This window comes from Strongylocentrotus purpuratus, unplaced genomic scaffold, assembly GCF_000002235.5.
Source record: "Strongylocentrotus purpuratus isolate Spur 01 unplaced genomic scaffold, Spur_5.0 spur5_scaffold_19, whole genome shotgun sequence".
Lineage (NCBI taxonomy): Eukaryota > Metazoa > Echinodermata > Echinoidea > Camarodonta > Strongylocentrotidae > Strongylocentrotus > Strongylocentrotus purpuratus.
The window spans coordinates 5,612,401-5,636,094 of NW_022145604.1; the positions used below are offsets into that span (position 1 = coordinate 5,612,401).

Here is a 23,694-nt window from a genome sequence, read left to right on the forward strand (position 1 = left end):
GACTGGCCTTGAGGGGTATATCAGAAATATTGACCAAGCTCAGATCATATTGCCCCGAGTCGTAGACGAGGGCAATATGGTCTTAGCGCGGTCAATATTTCTGATATACCCCGAAAGTTAAGCCAGTCAATATTATTATTGTTATCCAAATCAGACATCTAGAGCAAATACATAACTGAAAATTTAACATCATCTTACCTAATTTGTCATGCTGAACTCTTTGACATAGACTACATGTAGGTTTATCACACATGTACAGTGTACAGGTAAGTAGACATCTCTACTAAAAGTTGTCCAAACGGTAAAGTTTCAAAACTGTCAAAACATCCAAACGAGCAATATCCATAGGAAGAACTTTTCCTGAAAACTAGCGAAACACAGAAATCCAAAACTATGTTCAAACTGTTATAACACTCAACATATGTACATAATCTCCATGCTCAAGTTTAGTCCTTGAAGTAATTGATGGTGACATTGCAGTTATTAAATACAAACGGTGATTGTTGTACCTGCATCCTACTTGATCTGCTACTAGTTGTTATCGTTGATCCCGCGGCAACTTGCTGATTGTCCACAACTGGTTGCAAGACAGCATTTACTGGTGCAGGGACTGCTACTTCATGCTGGATAACGTTGGTTTCTTCACGTTCGAACTCAAAGGACAACTGCGAACACAAGTCAAAGTTAACTTCAAGGTCATCTTCTTCTTCTACTTCTAGTAACAGAGTAGGAACAGCATGTGGAGCTGCAACAGCAAATCTCGTATTGGTAGCATTAGAAGATGAGGCCATATTGACTGTAGCGGGTGGGGGTGGCACTGTTATCGCAGCTCGCAACGGAGTTTCCTTCTTTCCAAGGGCCTGTGCCAGAGTAGACGACATTTCACACTTTCTATCGTTGCTTACACGGCCAGTATATGAAGCCAGACTGCCTTCATTGTTGTGTCCTGACACTTGACAGATATCCCTACTTGCAAATCCTCCAGTATCAAGGATTCTGATACATGTGGCTCTAACACAGTGGTTTGTGTACACTTTAGACAGACCAGCTTTCTTGGAAATGGTTGACATCTTGTTACCGAGACTATTCTTTCCAAGAGGTGTCTTTTTGTACCACGGTCCACAGGATGGAGTAAAAGTTTTTGGGGTCTGGAAAAGTGCGTCACCCCTCTCACTAAGCTTCGAGTGATACTTCTTGAAGGACGCAACAGGGCAATCAGCCCTGCCAGTTGAATACATACGCCCACCATCAGTTCGTGAAGAGAGATTGTCCTCCCGTGTTTTTTCGTCATCTCGTCTACATTTTGAGTGACAAATTCATGTCCATTCTCATCTGTTTCGATCTTGAAATGGTCTTTATTGAGTTCACGCAAATTTTCTCTTCCTCTCCTACAAAAATAAAGAGCAATCTCAAACCAAACCTTAGCTTGTAAGCCACTGGGTGTGTCTTGGTCAAATACAGTTGATGAGTACAGTTTTTGGAGATCCCCAGATGCAATGGAATCATGATGTTGCACAAATCCTTTTCCGATTTTTTTCAGTTCTACTTTGGCAGCTTTGAAAGCAACATTGCAATGTGTAAATTCAATATCTTTGATGATGTCTATAACTTCATGATATTCTGATTTCAAGTATCTGTTTATACCAGCACGAATACTGTGCAGGGAACTTGTTTTGTAGTGAGTTCCGTCGGTTCGTCGTACCTCAACATAAAACTTTGCCAGTAACGCCGCTAATTCACTCTTACCGAGAAGCTGGAAATCTGAATCATGGCCCTTCTCTGCCAAATATTCCCTGAAAACCGTCACCGATGTTTTAGTTGACTTTTTAGTGTTGAACGTATCCTTGTTTTGAAGTAATTGTTCGTATTCCTCTTCTTCTAAACTCGCGAATCTAGTGGAAGTGGAGGCTGCCATGTTTGTTTTTGTTTACCAGGCGAAAGATCGACAATCAGCGAAATAAAGACAGATTCCCACGCAGCGCCAGCTTCGCCGATCAACTCGAGCGAATGAACGTCTGCGCTGCGCTATGATTTTGCGTGTAATCTCTATGGCGATTCACTGAATTGCAAGCCGGCCCGCAGTGTGTGGGAGTAATGATTTCTTTATTTTATTGTCTTTGCCCTCAAGTGCCCGGATGCGAGACCGTGGAAAATACCAAGGTATATTTTCACTCGTCTCTACACGCAAAGTCAATACGAGCAGGGAGACCAAGGAAAATACAAAGAATATACCCCTCCGTTCCCACTGCTAGTGAAAACTAGGGCAATACGGTTTTGTAAATGACCTGCTCAGATGTCTGATACGGGTAATAATGGTTAATAATGGCAAAAGGAAAATAGAAATCACAAAAATGATGTGCATTGTCTTAATTTGCTTAACAAATCATGATAAATGTATTTTTCTGTCACACGTGTAAAGTAATAATGAATATGCATGAGATGATTGGTTTCAATTGGCCCTATTAGACTGTAATGGGATTTCCTGTGGCAGACCTGCCGCAGACTGTTCCTGTGGTGTACTGGTATGCGGCAAGTCTGGAGCAAAGTTTCGCCCTGCCGCAGATCTGCCGCAGACTGTTCCTGTGGCATACTAGTATGCGGCAAGTCTGGAGCAAAGTTTCATCCTGCCGCAGATCTGCCGCAGACTGTTCCTGTGGCATACTAGTATGCGGCAAGTCTGCAGCAAAATTTCATCCTGCCGCAGATCTGCCGCAGACTGTTCCTGTGGCATACTAGTATGCGGCAAGTCTGGAGCAAAGTTTCATCCTGCCGCAGATCTGCCGCAGACTGTTCCTGTGGCATACTAGTATGCGGCAAGTCTGCAGCAAAATTTCATCCTGCCGCAGATCTGCCGCAGACTGTTCCTGTGGCATACTAGTATGCGGCAAGTCTGGAGCAAAGTTTCATCCTGCCGCAGATCTGCCGCAGACTGTTCCTGTGGCATACTAGTATGCGGCAAGTCTGCAGCAAAATTTCATCCTGCCGCAGATCTGCCGCAGACTGTTCCTGTGGCATATGGTATGCGGCAAGTCTGCAGCAAAATTTCTTTCTGCCGCATACTTCGGCATAATCTTTGCCGCAGACTAAAAGTCTGCGGCAGGTCTGCGGCAGATCTGCGGCAGGTCTGCGGCAGGTCTGCGGCATACTTTTCACTTTCCTATGGGAATTTGATAGTGGGTCTATAGAAGTTATGGGAGACAGAAACAGAAATTATTGCAAATTGAATACTAAAAAAATGAAAGACATTGTGCAAGTACAAGTAGGCCGTATATTTAATTTAAATCTTTTAACGAACATACAGTATGGGGAAGCAAAATACCCAACAAAAATGAACGTGCCTAATAAGGAAAGAATTGAGTCTGCCCTTTTATACTCAAGGCTGTCCTTACAATTTATATTAAGCTATTGTATGATCATATGGTATTTAATGAGAAACTTTTTCTGAATGATTGATGAGACTGTTAGGACCAACCCAATGTAAACACAATGATCATAAAAACCAGCTAAAGACCATCTAACTTGAAGTGCACCAACACGAATGTGGACATGTGGGACAGTGTACATGTAGCTAATCAATCATCACCTAGTATGCACACATCATATGCTGAGAGCCAGAAGGGCTTTACCTCTGTAATACAGGCGAGGAGTTAACACCCTTCTCGCTCGAAGCAGACAGTATTGTTGGGTCTCTACAGAGTCTACACTAACAGGCGCACAATGCATATATGGGATCTCGAATTTGGTCTCTGGACCCCAAAATTTGAGAAAAGTTTAACAAGAGACCCTCTTTAGTACAAAGACACTAAGATTCGAACCAGACCCAGAGTAAAAAAGGTCAGTGTTGAACCCTAGCAACCACTTATAATTAGTAATGAAAATTTTCAAAATTCGATATTGCCGTTTTAATTACTGTACCTAAGCATTATGTTTTTCATCAATTCTTTCAACAAAATATTGTGATGGCTCAGTGGTAGATCAGTGGTCTCCTAAAACAGGGGGGTCCCAGGTTCTAAACCAATTTGATACACTAGTGCCCTTTGGTAAGGCATTAAGGCATTGATCCTCATTACCAAGTCCCTTAGGGAGGACTTAAAGCCGTTGGTCCCCTGGTTGCTTACAATATACACATGCTTTCTTTAATTAGCAGTCAGGTAAAACAAACAAACAAACAAACAAATATCACATGTACACGTACATGTACTTCTGTTTTGTTTCGGTTATTATTTTTGTTTTGTTGGTGTACATTCTAAATCCATTTAGTGCCATGGAAGTTCTAATCCTCATTGTAACATATCTGGATAGAAAACAACCCTCACCAAGCTGTACATGTACGTCTGTCAAGAGTAAACAGCTGAAACATGTGCATACATACTGTTCCCCCCACATGATCTATAAATAGCCCAACATGGCAAGGGGTTGAATGAGATCATACATGTGTAATCATGTCGTCTATTGACTGACTGAACATGCATGGGGAGGAACTCTCGGAAAGCTGCGCAAAAGTAAAGGGGGAAGTAGCATGATCACTGTCATCCTGATACGATCTACATCAGTACGTTCTACATGTACATGTATATGTAACCGAGGAACTGAGTCGAAGATTATAATATTAAGCCTCAGACAGACGAGTTTTCCAACCAGAAGGCTCTGAATATCCCATCAAATGTTAGCCTGATATCGATAGGAAAGGGCTCAACTCTACCTCTACTTGCCTGACTAGTGACTAAACCAGTGTTTTGGGTTGAAATAAGAGGTAATCCAAGATTTGCTTCCAGTTTTAATTTAGTTATTCAAAGATAGAGGATTAGGATTTAGGAATAAGGATTTGAACTGGGTTTCAGGTTAGGTTTATTGTTTCCTAGGGCACTTGTCCTGTCCCAGGGTAGAAGTGAGGAGTTTGGATAATGTTCATCTAGAATATTCAATGCTGAGTGGGGGGGGGGGGGGGGGGAGGGCAAGGGTTCCTGGAAAATGTACCGTAGAACAAAAAGAAAAAGTAAAGTTTGCAGTGGTGTGATTTAGAGCTCGAATGCCCAGACAGGAATTACAAGAAGTTTGCCGATTGTCACATTGATTTAGCATTGATGTGGGGGATGTTATGATTCAGCACCATGTCTTTGTTGTCAACTCTTCCTGCCTTATACAAGTATTGGACACATCAGCCTTTTTTATGTGAATTTGTTTGGACCTTGTTTTCTTTTATTTATTTGCCTGCTTGATGCATATTAACTTAAGTCTTCTTTTTTCTTTTTTTCTTTTTTCCCCCCTTTTTTTTTGTTGGGGGGCAACATTATGTACTTACATGTATTTCATTAATGTGAAATTTACTTGTCATTAATTTTCCAAATCTACATACAGTAGTAGACCTTGAGTGTACATCATGGCTTGATACTTACAGTGGCATGTACAAATGTAGTTCAGCCCCCACCAAAAAAAAAAAAAAAAAAAAAAAAAAATAGCCCCCACCCCACCCCTCCTTTAAATTTTAAATTCATACCCCCTTAAAAAATAAAAATGGGGAGGCCTTCCTTGATGTAATATAACGTTTACTATCATATTAAAATGATATGCATACTTTTTATACAAAAGTTATTTTTGACAATCTGAAGGCATGCCTGACATAGCACAAAATAATATATGAGCAGACTTGATTCCAAGTATTTTAGTCCATTCATTTAATAACAGGTTAATGGAATACCTCGTCACTAGGTCGCCAGGAAAAACAACATCCATAAATTTGAATGTTAGTATCAAACCCATCCATAAGTCATGGAAACTAGTTGATAAAAACTCTTCCACACTTTTCAAGCACATCACCACCTTGGTTCTTCCATGTACAGTAATTATATAAACGGCACAAACATGTACATACTATATGCAGGCCCCCATTTGATGAAAATGAAAGTGAATTCAATAGGTTAATGTAATCAGCAGAGGACTGATAATCCTGAAATCAGATACAGACTATCTCGGTTCCTCAGATTTAGTCTGCTTAACCTAGATCAGCCTTACGCGTAGAGCTCTTTAGGATACCCAAGTCTAAAATATCAATCCCTGCACATGGATAGAAAAATGTATGATCTGCCAGTGTAAAAAAGGATGTTCACTAGAGCTACATGTATATTTGGAGTTCCATCACTTTAAGTAAAATTAAATTGTTGTATTTGATATTAGGGGCCGACACATTCAAGAGTATTCTACTGTTTTCCTGTTGGCTCCCTCCACAATAATATAATAAATGTAATTTTTGTTTATATCTTGTTGTAATTTGTTTCCTCATCTGAAATCATTGATGCCATTTACAACACTTTGTCGCACAACAAAAACATGTTTACTCCTAAGTATTTATATTCATCAACTATTGTTTTTCAGAGATCAATAAAATTGCACAGAGCTATTAAAAATTTGCTGGAAACGCATATCACTATGGAAACAACGTGTACGCTACGGAAAAGAGTGCCTGCACTCTGTTTGACTTTTGTAATGTTTTGTTCCATCTCAAAGGATACCACTTGCAGGGAGTTGCAGCTACATTTTATCTCTGCACTTAATAGATTTTTAGGATAATTAAAAGTGGTTCTAAAAGCATTTACTGTATTCATCTATTACACTGATATAAAAGCTAATAAAAGAAACAACATTTTTAAAACAATATAATTATCCTTAATCACATGTAACGTACATGAAGATGAGTATCTTCTGGTTGCATTCAATTTAAAACAAAATCAAACATGAATTTAACTACAGTGAGACAACAAAAATGTGGTGATTGTGGGCAGGTGGTCTTTAAACTGTACATGGTCAACAGGTTTACATTGTGTACAATGTATACAAATAGATTTCCCATGAAACAAATTATGTGTTCTTTGTACGCAGGTGTCTTTCTACACAGGTGGTTGCTAAATTGTCCTTAATTGTAGAAGAACATACATAAGTAAGCTATTTGTAAGTGATTTCCTAGCTTGAGATGTTGAGAGGGAAAAATCAATTGGATCAGTGATCCTGTGATTGAATTGAAGAAAATGTAATATATTATATTTCAATTAGCAACTGATGGTAACACGTGTGAATGAAAATAAACAAGTAGCACAGCTGGAGCACAATAGCGCCATGTGTTTAATTGCCGGCCAGAGAAAAATCAATTTCTGAGCTTCCAATGCAAATATAGCCAGAGCGAAACAAACAATTCTTTCCAATTTCCTCGTCTTTTTAATCAAGGGCATAGAGTGGTGAAGTGTGACGTCATCAAAAACCTATTGTATGTTTAATTTGTATTTCATTCATTTTCCATAGCCATTAACCCATAGAATGACAGATGAATCAGGGATGATCTTTTATATTCTAGCTGTACATTTTTTCCCCCTCTCATGAAAGGTACCTTCACAGGTAGAATGAACAAATCATATAACTGACAACTTCTCATTGTCCATGCTCGCATGTGTATGCATACTGTATAAACGAAAGAGAAACTCCCAACCCAATACATACAAAACACGGTCACAGTCCACCAATGGACAAGAAGGAGTTCCATTCAAAAACAAAACTAACCACAAAACCTGTCTTCATTAGAAGTTGCAAAATAACCAGCTATTTTGATTTTTTTTTTAGCCCGATCTCAAATTAACCAGCTAATTTGCTTCCTAATCAGCCCGCAGATGCAATTAGCGGAGCTACTTGGTTGAGAAAATATCCCAAGAAATATTGGTCTTGTTTCCAAAATAGCCCGCTATTTGGGAAATTGCAGGCTATAGTTGCTTTATAGGCTCAAGGGGATGCAACATCCCTGAGAGCCCATAAAACAACTATTCCTTGAATATTACAGCAGTCATTATATCTTTTATATACTGTAAAAAAAAAGGTCATAGAATACATGTGCGATGTACTAATCATGGTAATCCAGTTTGTTTACGCTATCGAGGTCTGTGTTGACAACTTGCAGGTAGAACTAATCTTAGGGTGTCTGATCGTGCACTAGATTTTGTGTGCAAAAATCCTTCCCATTGAGATCGCACGCATAAATCCCTATGCAGTCTACCGGTATGTGTATTGCGCGATCATGCAAATTCATATTAAATGCATTTATTTCCAAATCGAGATTCAAACCTCTATTGCTTGTGATCCTGAAGGTGATACTCAAAAAATGAGGTGTCATATGAAAGAGCAGGTTTATCTCCATATAGCGTCATCTCGTCATTATATCATTACAATCGAGACCGGCGGTCATCTGCGCTTTGTTTGTAGTGACCAAATTTAACGCACAAGAAACTGTACGGTAGCCGCACTCCGCACAAACTAAGTTTTATCGCAACTATTTTCCTGGTACCCAGTATCTTGCGGGAATATCACTCATGAACTATTGACCATTACTGGCATTGTTCATCTCTTTAAGGGAATGGCTAAAATCACGACTGCAATTTCGACCAATCAGATGGCTAGATTTCTAAAAGAGAGGTATATAATTGTAACTATGCCCCCCATATTAGGAGTTGATGATTGTATCGTATTCGTCATGCCTACCTTGATCGCTGGCATCGTCAACCAGGATGATCTCCGCTAGGAGGTCGTGAGGTGATCGGTTGATGATACTATGAACGTTCCGCAGGAGGGTGCTCCTCGCTTCGTTGTGGTACACCAAAATAACACTGGTGGTTGGAAGTTTCTTGGGATAAACTTTGTTGGCACAACTGCAACAACACAAGAAACAAAGAAATACATGTAAAAAAAAAAATGTTTTGGGAGATTTTTAGATGCAAACATGTACAGAAAACAGTTGTATTTAGTGGTTGCACATACATGTACGTGTACAATGTACTGTATGTGCCAGGAAGATTATTAAAATAAGCTTTCATTGATGATGACAGAAACCAGATTCTCAGAATCAAGGAAAACTTTTATCCCCGTAAGTGTTAAAAACTACATACAATGTAGAAATTGTATCTGCATTTTAACTATTGTGGCAGAAAATGCTTAATAACCGAGTAAATATTAGTTTAAAGAAAATTCCAAGGGAATACTGCTCAACAATCAACAGAGAGTCTCATACAATTTGTTTTCCATTACATTTGTTGTACACAAGACTATGGCGATTTTCTATTAAAGCTTATCTGCCATAGTTTACAGGAGGATTACACCGCCCTGCAAGGTCACTGGACAGGTGGTTATCTCATCAACTCAGCTCTCAGTTAACATAGGAAAAAGAGGATCATGGGGGACCAATGGTCTCCGATTAGGCATTGTTTGTTATATAGAGGGCGCAAGTAGCTTCAAGTAGTGCAGTGGGCCTTTAACTTCTTTGCTGGTCTAAACATCTACATTATGTACTGTACTAAAGGAAAAACATCCCAGAATTGATTTAAGCTATTTTCTCTTTAAGTGAATTTCTGTACCAGAAGTCAACATCGAATATAAATTCTGAAACACCTCATGAAACTTTAGTTACTGAAATCCAGCATCTTAAATTTTGTTAATTTGGTTAGTACATAAACTGCATCACACGGGATAGTCACAGAAGAAATTGCCAGAATGCATACAATCGAGGAACGAAGGTGAATAATATGTGGTCGTTTGGGAGAGTTCATGTATCTGGGTCGAGTAATTTGTCAGCCGCCCGACCCATCGTCTTACCAATGATAACGATGGACTCGCAAATTGGGGCTGAAATGAATGTGCATCATGGCGCACACCTAACGACCTGGGATCAAGAGAGGTTCACATATGGCTGCAGGTTTCACAAACATTTGCAGTAGAGAGGGATGCTCTGAAAGGGTATCATTAAGCTAACAGGCACAAACCCAAATTGTCAGTTGTCCTGTATAAACACTGTCTGCGCTGCGAGACTATGCAGAGGGAATAGCGCATCTTTGGGCTCTGTACTTTAACTGCTCTACTAGACACGGCCAGAGATTGACAGAGCTAGGCTCTGCAAAAGGCTTTTAGGAATTGTGGTAGTGTTAAATTAGGGTCTGTACTAGCAGACTAGTCATCATCTATCATTCAACCTCCCCCCCCCCCCCCCCCCAAAAAAAAAAGTGTCGAATGAGAAATTGAATATTCACCATAGCCCAATTCCATTTTAACAAAATTTGGCTGTCTGAGATCTACTACCAGGGTTTCAATCTTGATTAATTTTGTCTTTTGCCTCTTGGTCTTCGGAATTACTTTGTAATTCAACACTTTTTCTTTAGGCAATGGCTGTCCCCTATTTGTGTCTAGTATCGAGCAGTGTGTCTATTCAATAAAGCACTCATCATTGAAGGCACAGGCAACAAACATTACGCAAATGTTGTAATTTAAAGGCCTACGGATATTGATATGATCCAGAAAGGTTAAAGATAAGAAATGTCTTTTCTCTGAAATTCATTTAGTTTCATCCAAACTTGTGTCCTTGTACATCTTTCTACTATCATACAAATACATGTACATACATGTATGGTTTCAACTACCTAAACAAGCGACAAAACCCTGATGCAAATTTTGTAATTAAGTGGTCTCTTGGCATTGTTGTGTTGCAGGGTGCTTATAAATAGATATGATATGTCCGCAAGGAAGAATTAAGCCTAATCACTCTACCCACCTGCCAGTGCAATCTCTCTGTCATCATTCAAAAATCGCTTCAAACACCCTTTCAGATATTAAAGCAAAATGTAGCTACTGTACATTTACATGTACAGTGTATACAGAAATACATGATTTTTTTCTTGTCTGAAATTCCTTAACCAACAAAAATTCAAACCGCGAAACGGCTTGACCATTATTTTGAACAAATTTTGTATAAAGAATCTGGTTTTGTTATCTGTATAAACATCTTCTAGTGTTAAAGGGATCGTTTAACAATGTTAAATCTGAGATACACGGTCCTACATGTTATCAGTGTCTGTGATATGGTGTAACGTTGAAGCCCTAAAAAAATCGCGCTTCAAAATGATCAAGAAGTGCATGAAAAAAGTAAAAATCTTTGAGTGACCGGTTATACCATACTCGTTTTCCCCAATAGACTGTAGTGTTATGAAAACCGTCAGGCGAACGGTTTTCAAAATTTGTAATACCAATCATAAATATCTTGATAATCGGACAGGCGATCGGCTTGTAAAAGTCATGGGGTTCCTGACTGACCTAAAGGTTTATAATTATCATTGCATCATGAGCTAAATCCAGAATTTTATTTCAGAATCTGAGACAAAGTTACCGGATCCCTTTAAAGACCCCAGAGCAAACTTACAATGGACTCTGGGCCTAATATCAGGTAATGATCTGTTGAGTACTATTCTATCACTGGCCATCAAATTGAATGCATGGATATGCTATAACTGACCATCTCCCAAAAGAATTTATCTGTGTATGACGTTCCGTTATATTCATACCTTGTGAACAACCCTCTCTCGTAAATGTATGATTTTTTGCATTTAAAAAAAAAAAAAAAAATTAAAGGCTGTCTGTACTAGTTTGGCTAGGAGGGATTAGACCACCCAGGGTGGTCACTGACAGGTGGCTATCTCATCAATTCAGCTCTAAATTTACATAAGAAAAAGAGGATCATGGGGGACCAATGGTCACCGATTAGGCATTGTTTTCTATATAGAGGGAGCAAGTAGCTACAAGTAGTACAGTGGGCCTTTAAGTTTTCCTCTGGTGTGAATGACTTTCTTACCCTCTGGGCCTAACATCAGGCAATGATCTGTTGAGTGCTATCCTATCGCTGGCCATCAAGTTGAATTCATTGATGGGCCATAACCGCTCAGACTCCGCTTTCCCCTCCGGTTCTATAATAACGGGTTTGCCCATCTCGCCCGGGCCATCTAAATTTACAGGCTTTGGTATCTCTGAAAGAAGAAATAGGGAGAAAATCAGTTAATAAGCGTATTCTAATATCTCATTCAAAGAATTATGAAATATCATATCAGTCGGAGTCCATAAGGATAATATCCTTCACCAATAAAAATGGAACAAGATTTGTAAAAACAATTAAAACTAAATATTATAACGGATAATAAGAAATGCAACTGACAGTGGCAATGATTTTATAATCGATGATTTAATCCCATTTCTCCTCCCAGGAATAGTTATTCAATATTAAGAAGTTTTTGTTTAAAAATCTACAAATGGAAATTACCGGACTACCCTACCGGTACAGTGTGTCTGCATTTTTCAAATATTACAGTGGTATTGTGAGTCCTCATAATCCAGTAAAACCTGTATATAAAGACCACTCAAAGGAGACAAGAAATACTGTCTTTATATTTATAGGCAGCTGGCCTTTATGTACAGGTTCATTTTGATAATACACATTTCAATGCAACTCTCTATCCAAGGGAAACAGAAAATGTGGGCTTTACAGACAGGTGGGACATGTATGTATTACAGGTGGGCTGTCTATCTACATGTAGGTAGTCAATAAAAGCAGGTTTGATTGTACTACAAAATTGTGCAGGAGTTTCATTGCTAGTGCCGTTTTAATAAGAACATTCCTTCGAGTTCAAATTTGTACAAATCTCATTTGAACAATGTTGAACCTCAAAATAATGCTTGATCACTATTAATTATTTACTCAATAAAACCTCCCATTTAAATTAAGAGCTTCCATGTCCTGTGCTCGCATCACAGAAAATTTATGTCTTTGGTAATAGCACAGCTGTGGTCTTGATAGAGACGTGATGTAGCTAAACCCTTCATGAATGCTTAATCCATTACCATGGTAACCGGTCTGTGTACTTGCGTAAATTGCCATCATGTATCTCTTCTCCCACAAGCCATTGAGCACTGGAGTCTATACATTGATTTTTGATTGCTCGGCAATACAAAGAAGCTTTTAAATAATGCATGAACACAAGCGTACATGTACAACCAACCGAACACAATTTTAGTTTAGTTAGGGTACGAAATGCATGAAGAGGCAGGAGGAAAAAATACAAGGGGGCTCGGGGCGAGTTTGCCCCCGAAATGAAGATGTGTACAATTATAAAAGCAAAAACAAGTTTATACAGGGCACCAATTAATCCCAAAATAGCACTGTTAGAAAACAGAAGTGTATAAATAATGCCTGCGGATGCTTACAGTCAAGTGAGAACATATTGTTTTTAGTTTTTACAGAAGACCAATTATCAAATTATCATATAATTGTAGGAAAATATAAAGAATTCATGACGATGCGTATAATTTAAAGGCAAGAATATTTTGACTTGAGGGTAGCAATCTAAAAACAGTATTATTGTCAGAAAATAGAAGAATGAAGATTCACCCAATGTACCTTGAAACAACTCTACAAGGACAATTTTCAGTTGAAAGCGGAATGATATTAACCAAAACACTCAAGCTGATATTCTAAATTTAGTATAGCAGCATACATGTACAATGTACATGTACATGTAGACCCCTAAAAAAACTTTTTTTTTTCCTTCCATAATTGATTCTCTTCAATTCATCTGCTTTGAAATAGCATACAGAATCTTAAAGCTTTCCTCTTTTTTCTTCAAAATTAAAGATAAAGATCACTTATGGTCATGCGATTGCATTGTGAAAAAAACGTTGTGCAATCTATCAGAAAAGTTTGATCATCTACAGTATAGTATTGGTGTGTACTGCAAGGTTCTGGAATCATCAAAATGATAAGAAATTTGGCCCAGTCCTGGTAAAGTTACAAAGTTACTGTCACAACACATCCCATCCCAGTATAGCTTGGAAAAGCTGCTTCAGGGATTACCTCATCAAGTATCAAGTATCAAGCACTGTACACAGAAAGATGTATATGGGACTACGGGATACGTGCCCGATATCCATCAGGTCCAAATAGATATGATAATTTACCAATTATATCAATTAGTAGGCGTTTTCTCAGCAAAATTTGTATCATCACATACTAGTCAAAACATATTCTCTCACATGATTGGTAATAAGAGCTTCCATTTGATTTTTTAGAGAAGGGGCGTTTCCAAAACTGATCTTTTACCTTTAACATTGCCCTGGCCTTTAAAATCAATTGACCATTCTTTTCATTTCTATTGCATATTCAAAAGTGAAATCAAATTTAATTTCACATTTACATGTACAGGTACGTTTATATCACTTTGGGACAAATAACAATTCACATTTAAACATTGAAATAAAATTGATGATACCTTCTGCTTTTGACATGAAAATTAAACAAGTGTATTGCCAGTTACAAATAAATTTGTGATATTCTAGAATTCTTTTATCCACTAAGAAAATAAATCCTGCATCTTTACAATTTCCCTATGGGGTCAGCTACACTACTGCCTAAAGGTTTTGGCAGCGGGCTGCGGGCGCGGGCAAGCTACTCGCGGGTCGCGTATTTTTTTTGAGTGTCAATTGCCAAAAATGTGAGCAAGTTCGGGCAGATTTCGGGCAGATTTCGGGCAGATTTCGGGCAGATTTCGGGCAGCTTTCGGGCAGCTGAATTGAACGCACGCGCGGAATTTGGGGGAGCGCCCGAACTTCGGGAAGTTCCCGAACTTCGAACTGCTTTGTTTACTTTGTTGCTATGCGCCGTTGCTTTGCGCGCAATGTCTGTGAAAAAAATGCGCATCTGCGTGGAATGCTAGTGCTACGCGGCTTTGTGATGTCATAATGGTTATCTCCAAACGTCACAATAGTCACTCTAACTCGATGTTTTTGTCAAGAAAACAACCATTAAACAGATTTAATTAACATGCAGTGAACGTCTGACGAGTCGGCGTTCTCGAACTCATGTCATTTTGTCCAAGTTAAAATAAACACGATGGAAGGACATAGCTAAAAATTAAATCAATTTACAATTTAAGTATTTAGTGTTGAAGTATTATCACTTATTTTGGTACAGTTGTCGCCTAACTTTTTTTGTCAATTGCGGACTACCGCAGATTTTTTTCTTCTCCAGGCGGCTAATTACAAAATAGACAAAATTAACCGTCTGGTACGAGGATAAATGCTTTGATAAAACCAGGGAGGTGACCCACACGCATCCGGTAACCCTTGCTTCACACGCAAAGGGGGATTGACTGGCGATTTTTACCGGAATCTGGCGAACAGTTTGCCTTTGCTTTTCTTCATCTGGAATCAACCGAAAATATCAAAACATCCAAATAATTATAAAGACTTACTTCAGGGTTCGTACACTTACACATTTTAAAAATTCCATGACTTTTCATGACTTTCCAGAGCAGGATAATGTAAATTTCCATGACCATTTTCAATGATGAACATGTCTTAATTTTAAGCGTACAACTATACATCATCGCAATACTAGAAAGCAAATCACAAAACTATAAGGCGCACCCCTATTTCGAAGATCCCCCCCCCCCAAAAAAAAAAAAAAAAAAAAAAATCAGAAAAAAAAAAAATCTGGAAAAAAAAATCTGTCATCTTTAGTTAAAAAAACAAACATTGTTAGTTGTTACTAGACCTTGGTCTAACTTAATTCACAAGCACTTCAACTGTGCCTCGTATAATGAAAAGTGAAAGTATTTTTCGAACACTGAAATAAGACGCGATCTGATCTGGTTAACAAAAAGCCACCAAAAAAAAGCCAACATTGGTATTTTTGTTAACATCAGATCGGCTCTTATTTCAGTGACAGTGTTAAAAAATACTTTCATTTTATTACGAGGCACGGTTGAAGTGCTTGTGAACTGAGTTAGACCCAGTAACAATGTTGTTTTTAAAACTAAAGATGACAGAATTTTCCTCCGAGTCCAAACAGAAATGTGGACAGGCTAGTTTTCGTGTGGTGATTCGTTATCATACTGCATCATACAGGTGAGTGAGCTGAAGACACGGTAGAGCTTCGGCCGGCAAAGTGCCTTGTGACAGGGCATAATTTATCGAGACTGAAAACAAACTGAAAAAAACCCTCTCTTCCTTTCAAATTAGGAACGTAGTTTAACTTCAAATAGTAGATCCTATTCTTTATTGGCATTATGTAATTCATGTTGAGACACAGAGATTTTTGAAAACCACTAAAAAGTAGCATTTGAGGACTCAAATATCCTGTTCCTGACTATTTAAGGCGCACTCCCGACTTTCGATATTTTGCTGACGGAAAAAAGATGTGCCTTCATTGCGGACGTTAGGGAAAGCAGCAACCACGAGGCTAGGCTAGTTAACTACTGGCTGTATGCTCGTGCTCGCACAATTGACGCCAAATGTGGAATCAAATGCGATTCAGGGTTGCGATATTCGAGTAAAGAGCAACACAATTTTTAAAGGGGTTCTTAAGAAAACACGAGTGGCTCATGATGCATAGTTATTTACATTTAAATTATTGTTTTATGAATATTCTGTGGCCGCTCGCGTGGCCCCTGTCAAATTCCACCAGCCTTCAGCATGGACCTACTACGAACCATCATGATGACAGAGAAAGTGCATGTTACGCAATGTTTACGCCTTTTCTGTTCTTTCTACAAACCGCAGCGGCATGCATGTCTGAAGTGAGAGGGCAACTTCACGAAACAAAGCTTTAGTAAACAAATCAAATTTCTAAAGGGAACCGCTTTGTGTGGAAAAGGAAAGTTATTGCCCAGTCACTGAAGAGATGTTGAGTTGTTCTGATGATACCGATTTATCGATGGTGACCGTAGTGATGATGATGGTGATGATATTGATGGACGATGATGAAAATGCTGACTGTATGTATTGATGGCGATTATAAAAAATGATGATGTAGAGAAACTCCAGCCCCCCCCCCCCCCCACTTCACAAAAATACACACACAAGATAGCATGGCGATAAACAATGAAAATACGTTATAGATGGAAATAAAAATTCGAAAAACGAGTAATACATAAGGAAATAACAAAGAAATACTTGAGGATTGAGGAAAAAATAGAAAATGATTGAAAAAATCTAAGAAATACATAAAGTGAACACATTTACGAAGGAAACCAGAAGAATGATTAATAATTGCTTCATATAGATCTACGTATGGAAAGAAAAAATGATAATCGAAAATACATGATTGATAGAAAGAAAAACATGGGATTAAACAAGGGGGTGATTGTGGAATGGGGTAATTTCCAGGGAAATGTAAATGTCCACGGGGGGGGGGGGGGGGGGGGGGGGGGGGGGGGGGGGGGGGGGGAGTAATTGGCCGGGGTGATTGCCCAAGGGTAATTCTCCTAGAACTAGAACCGTAATGAACAAGAGAAGGGAATATACAAGCATAGAGAGAGAGAGAGAGAGGGAGAGAGAGTGGAACAAAGAATTGCAAAAACAGAAAAGATGATGAGAAAGATTCGAACAAATGCATACGCTTAGTTTTCAGGGCAGAACTGCACTCTCTCTCTCTCTCTCTCTCTCTCTCTCGAAGGTTCAATCATCACTACTAAGATCACGTGATCTTACCGCGCAAACATGATCTGTTTATAAATAACTTTTGAGATAAACGCATGTTGCCAGACACCTTGTCTCCAAAGTACCCTTTGTTTAGAAACACTTTTAACATAATACGAAATATACGCTACGCTAGCTCTCCTCATTCAAACATTCAATTCATTGGTGAACAAATTAAATTTGGAATTGATTAATAAGTTCTCTGCTTGTTTCGTGTGTCTATGTTTGTTCTTATTTTTAGTTAGATTGTCTTCTTTTTCTTCTCCTTCCTTTTCTTCTCCCCCTTCTTCTTATTCCTCTTCCCCTTCTTCTTATTCCTCTCCTTCCTTTTTTTTCTTCCCCCACCCCTCTGCTTCTTCATAGCCACTTCTTCTTTTTCTTCCACCCCCCGGCCCCGCCCCTCTGCTTCTTCACCTACTCTTCTCCCCCCCCCCCCCCCTCTGCTTGTTTATCTCCCCTTCTTCTTTTTCCTCTCCTTCCTTTGTTTTCTTCCCCAATCCCCTCTGCTTCTTCATCTACTCTTCTTCTTTTTCTTTACCCTCACCCCTTTGCTTCTTCATCTATTCTTCTCCCCCCCCCCCCCTCTGCTTCTTTATATCCCCTTCCTTTTTTTCTTCCCCAATCCCCTCTGCTTCTTCATTTTCTTCTCCCCGCCCCCTCTGCTTTTCATCTACTCTTCATCTTTTTCTTCTCCTTCGTTTTCTCCCCCTGCTTCTTCATCTCCCCTTCTTCTTTTTCTTCTCCTTCCTTTTCTTCTCCTTCCTTTTCTTCCCCCTTCTTTTTTTTCCTCTCCTTCCTTTGTTTCCTTCCCCAATTCCCTCTGCTTCTTCATCTACTCTTCTTCATTTTCTTCTCCCCCGCCCCCTCTGCTTTTCATCTACTCTTCTTCTTTTCTTCTCCTTCCTTTTCTTCCCCCCCCCCCTCCCCTCCTTCTACATATTTCCTTTCTTCTTTTTCCTCGCCTTCCTTTTTTTTTTAAGGTCACGAACGTGATGCAAGCAGCGCGAGCATAGGTCCTAAGTTGACCTAGATATCTACGTAAGCTTCGCGTACCACGTGCGTCCAAAATCTAGATCCAGCATGCATAGTGTTATTAGCATAGGCTATGCCTACAGGCTACACAATGAAGCACTATTAGTATTAATTATGACTTAGCTGTTGCAAAGAAAGTATATCTTAATCCTTGGAATTAAAATATGGAAACAGGGACTGATGTGTCATTGGCATAATGTAAGGTGAGACCAAATTGTTCATATCATTAGTCTGATGAATGCTCAATTGAGCCATTTTATTAAGTTTAGGCTAGAGCCTAGGCTAGGCATGACGATGTGGTACGGTAGATCTATGCTAGCGTTTGCCGTCCCCGTTGCCGTCCGGCTAGCGACTGCTAACTTCATGGACCCTGGGCCTAGCTCCTCGAAGATGTTTGGCAGAAAAATATCTAAAGCATACGGTGATCATCCACTCTTAGATCTAAATCAGGGTGTCTAGACTAGACTTTAGGCTGCCTTACTCATATTGCTGTGAGAGTTGGTGAACACCAAAACAAATTAGTGAGCGTCTTTCCTAACATACACTCGACTCTCCCATACACTCTACGTGTATTTGTGTATAATTTTCGTGCGGTGCGATTCATATTTTAACACGCAAATTGTATAGGCAAATTGATCTGCAGTTGAATCGCTCTTCTCGACCAATTTGACTTTTCAACGTGACGTCATCGGGTCTCGTCGCGTGCGAGTCTTAAAAACGCACGACTTCAGCACGCGCATCATTTCAAGGCGAATATAGTACCGGGCAGATTTCGGGCAGATTTCGGGCTGATTTCGGGCTGATTTCGGGCAGATTTCGGGCGCGACTCGAACATCGGGCGCGACCCGAACATCGTTTCTCCAACTACGCGCTTCGGGCATCGGGTCAGCCCGCTGCCAAAACCTTTAGGCAGTAGTGTATATGGGTGACAGGCAGCCATGGGTTCTTCCTGAAACGCTGTGCCAAATATTGATTGTATTGATTTCTTTGGGTAAATAAACTTTACTGGACCGAGGCGGTTTTTCCCTCCTTCTCCAGTATCTCGATTAATGCGCTTTAATACCAAAGGGTTGAACAACAGAGATTGCTCAATCGCCAAGGGCAACTACAAATAATAATTCTTCAGGGTAAGAAAACAAATCCGGAGTAAGTTGAGCACCGGTAGCGAATTTTCATCCTAAATGAATGTCATGAACAGATCCCATGTAAGTAAAAGGGGATTTCCCTTTCTAATTTATTTTCACAATGAAATGAAAAGAGTGAAGAAAAAAAAATCTTGAAAAATGAGGGTGGGGTGAGGCATCTGACTTTTAGGGGCTCTTTTGGGCATTTCGGGGCACATTCGCCCGAGCCCCAGTGTATTTTTTTCCCTGGCTCAAGGCTTCAGAATTCAGTGTCTAATTAATTAGAGTCTGTTTCTGCAGAGTGCATACTACCCTTGTGACCTACATTCCAGCATTTTTTAAAAATTTCCGCTACACTATTATATACACAGCTGTTACCATCACCTAAATATCTGCCCTAATTAATATTTCTTCGACTCTTACTGTTGATAATAATACTATAATAGTCTGTACTCTGTACACAGCTGTATATTTTATGACCTGTAAAACCATCCTTAACACATTATGGACATGCTGTATCTCTCATCACTTTATCAGTTATTAATGAGCTGGTAAGAGGTAAAACGAATATGAATAAATAAAGTAATTCACAAGACCTCTTTCTTTGGGGGAGGAGATTTCTTTTCATTGTCATTGGTGTTTAATAATCTTCTTCTTGTCATAGGTATTGTGACTGATGATTAGTTTTTACCTACAAAATAGAACAAATTTGCTTGTAAGTAAGCCACCAGGGAACGGACGGTTTAGTTCAAGTTCTGTCCAAGGGACTTGGTATTTGGTAATGATGATTATGAATACATTACCAAAGGGTACTACTAGACATGTACATGTACATATACATCTAGCATTCATATCGACGTGGTTATGAACCAGGAATCTCTCAGTCACGAGACCACAGCTCTCTACCACTGAGCCATCGTACCACCAGAGCACTTTGTTAATCTTTTAGGCCTACTGTATTTCAAAGCTTTTCAGAGTAAAGTCACCCACAGCTCCTGAATATACAGTACATGGCTGATTACAATGCTTCATTGCTCCGCTTCTATTTCTACACTCACTGACCTTCACTTTGTAAATCAAATCAAGTCAATGAGGTGGTTGCCATGGTCTGCCAGTCCCACTGCAGGCGGGCCATAACTACCGAAGTCACAGCCTGCATTGATGTAAACCTACGGTACATGTTTATAACTCAATTTGTGTGGGTCTACATGTACGCTCGATCGCTCTCTAAAGGCTCATTCAGATATGATGCATTAAAAAGGCAAATTAAAAAAAAAAAATGTGTAAATGGATAGCAATTGTGCTTGACACAGACGTACAAATGTACCTGTTGTATCAATATATTACATTCCATTTTTTTTTTTCAAGAACAAATGAATCACAATCGACACAGCACTATTATGAATGTACTTTTAATACTTGCAATTCATGACAATTTTTTGCTGTTAAAATGACTGTTTACAGACAACTACATGTAGCAGAAGTTTACTGTCACAAAGGATTCTGGTTGTTAAGTGTTCCCCAAAAAAGAAAGCAAGTATTTTTAGTAGCATGGTTTCATGTGTACATTCTTATCCATGCATGGCATGCTGTTGCGGTTCATTTTCATCTCTCTCTCTCTCTCTCTCTCTCTCTCTCTCCCGTTCTCTCTCTCTCTCTTTCTGCTGGAGCACATGTAACAAAGAACTTCCTGTTGTACGAAAATGTGACTGATTACCAAGAATTCACGACTTCTAAAATCCTATCCCCTAGTGTGTTTGCATTTTTATGAAATGTAGTATTGTTTGTGACTACCCGGTTGCAATTTTTATGATTATGAAAAAACACAATAGAACTTGAGCTGATTTAAGTCTTATTATGTGCTAAGATATATACATGTATATCTTTGGTTTATAATACACATGAAAATTATTTAATTATTTGATATTTGTACCCATGTATACATGTACAGGACATGTACTGGTACCAGGCATATACATGTACATGTATGTAAATGTTCATTTCTTATTTTGCCCTACCTGTTCATGTACAGTATCCCTCCTTTCTTTATAAAGCGCATACATGTATACTGTACATGTAGAAACTTTCTTTAGGTTAGTGATATGCACTATTTATAGAGCTTTCATTTTTATTTCTCAAGTACTAGAAAATAGCCTTTAATTTATGTTCTGACAAGAAATTGGTGAAATGGGTTCCATGTTACTATATACTATGAGCAGGGACTTGATAGAGAAGGACTGAAATCAAGCCGGCGAAACTCTTGTAATTTATTCAACGCATTCGTGAGTTCTAAAGCGTAACAATGGGATGTGTAACATTCCACTTGGCTTTGAAGTTCCATGCGCCACACCGCGCTTCCACTGCGGGGACTTTCGGAAGCCAGGCACCAGCTTTACGTTTATTACAAAATATTAGATTAACGGCAAAATTTCAGTGTAAATCAAAAACTTTATATGGGGATTGTATTGGTAATAGTGCATCAAACACATTTTCAAATTTAGAACTCCGTCCTTCCTATGATTTGTGTGCCAGAGTTGGTAAAAATAAAATGACATCCTGAAAAAAACTCAATAGTTTAGGAAAATGCGCTAAGTTGTGCATGTTTTAATGTCCTGTTATTTGATCCATGATTTACAATCTTCAATAACATTAAGTTTGCTAATGCGTGTTTTTGCGTGTTTTTTTGTATTTTTGAAGTTAAAAAAGGATGAAATTACACAAGTTTGTGTTCGCTTGTTCTACTCTTTACACATTCAACAATGGATGATAAATCATTGAAAGGGACAGCGAACAGTTGCTGCGATACCATTTTCTGATGTAGGAATTCTAAATCCTGAAATTCATGCGCTCTTTTATCTCACGACCTGGTCAGCAGTTGCAGATTAGCGCATAACTTTTCGGCGGCTTGGAGCATGGGGTCAAAGGAGAGCAGCTTGATTCCCGATTGATTCACGTCCCTGCTATGAGCTTCAAATATTTTTATTAAAGTCAGACCTGCTTTAGTGACCACCTGCCTACAAAGACCACATTTTTTGTTTCCCTTGAAAATGGTTTCTCAATGAAACTTGTACTATAGAAACCTGTCTACAAAGACCACTTTAGTGTTTCCAGGGAATAATTTTCCTGGTATCGCATCGCAATTTGCTATGCATTTTTGCATGACTGCTATACAAAATATCTTTTGTGTAGCAGTTTTCTTCCATAGAAATGTACAGAATTTCATTTGAAATATTTATACATCAGCTGAAATTGCTAATCAAAAAATTTGAGGAAAATTATTCCCTGGTTTCCCTTGGGCGGTCGCTATAGACAGGTTTGACTGAACAAAGAGATATACATGTATATTGCAATCAAACACACACCCAGGGAATTGCAAACGCCTTGTTGTGTAGACTACTTGATGCATGCATACACACTGGCATAGAATAGGGCGCACACTGAACCAAAGTCCGACCTGGGTTCCGTGCAAGCCCTATACCCAGGGTTTTCTGTCATTCTACTCTACATTTTCTACACACTCTTTATCCGTTTACCTTCAGAATACAAGACAAAGATTTGTTTAGATTGATTAAATACATTCTATATTTAGCTCAATCAGGTAACCCTGTAAACGATCATCGGATCGGCCGCCAATACCGATCCGATCAGGGGTGATCGGGGAAAAATTTCCGATCGCTGATCAATTAAAATGATCGGAAAAAAATCTGCAATTTTTTTTTTTTTTTTTTTTTTTTGGCGGGGGGAGGGCAAGAGCCCTTCGCCCCCGTTTCCCTCTTTTCTTCTTCTTCCGACGAAAATGACAAAAATTTTCAAGTTTTTGGCTGTCAAATGCTCAAAAAAAGTTCATGGCTGGGATTATTTTGTCATTTGGAGTTGTTGTAGACCATGTTTGTTGATATTTTGTGCCTTTTCATGACTTTGAAATTAATAATATTGGTCTAAGAGCAGAGGCAAAACATGCAGGCCGCCATCTTGAATTATAATGTAGGTATGCATTATAATCCAAGGACCAAGATGGCGGCCCGCATGTTTTGCCTCTGCTCTTAGACCAATATTATTAATTTAAAAGTCATGAAAAGGCACTAAATATCAACAAACATGGTCTACAACAACTCCAAATGACAAAATAATCCCAACCATGAAATTTTTTGAGCATTTGATAGCCCAAAACTTGAAAAAATTTGTCATTTAAAAAAAAAAAAAAAAAAAAAAAAATCAG

The 23,694-nt window shown here is 38.9% G+C and overlaps 1 protein-coding gene across 2 annotated transcripts in view; it reads right to left on the bottom strand.

Annotated features, from left to right (window-relative positions):
• LOC755000 (polypeptide N-acetylgalactosaminyltransferase 13) overlaps window positions 1-23,694 on the bottom strand; it is a 58,648-nt gene that overhangs the window by 26,428 nt on the left and 8,526 nt on the right. For both annotated transcript variants that reach the window (XM_030990111.1, XM_030990110.1), the window contains exons 3-4: window positions 11,648-11,819; window positions 8,518-8,684 (exon numbers count right to left, since the gene is read on the bottom strand). In XM_030990111.1, coding sequence (XP_030845971.1) covers window positions 8,518-8,684; window positions 11,648-11,819 — 339 coding nt within the window. The remainder of the gene's footprint in view (window positions 1-8,517; window positions 8,685-11,647; window positions 11,820-23,694) is intronic.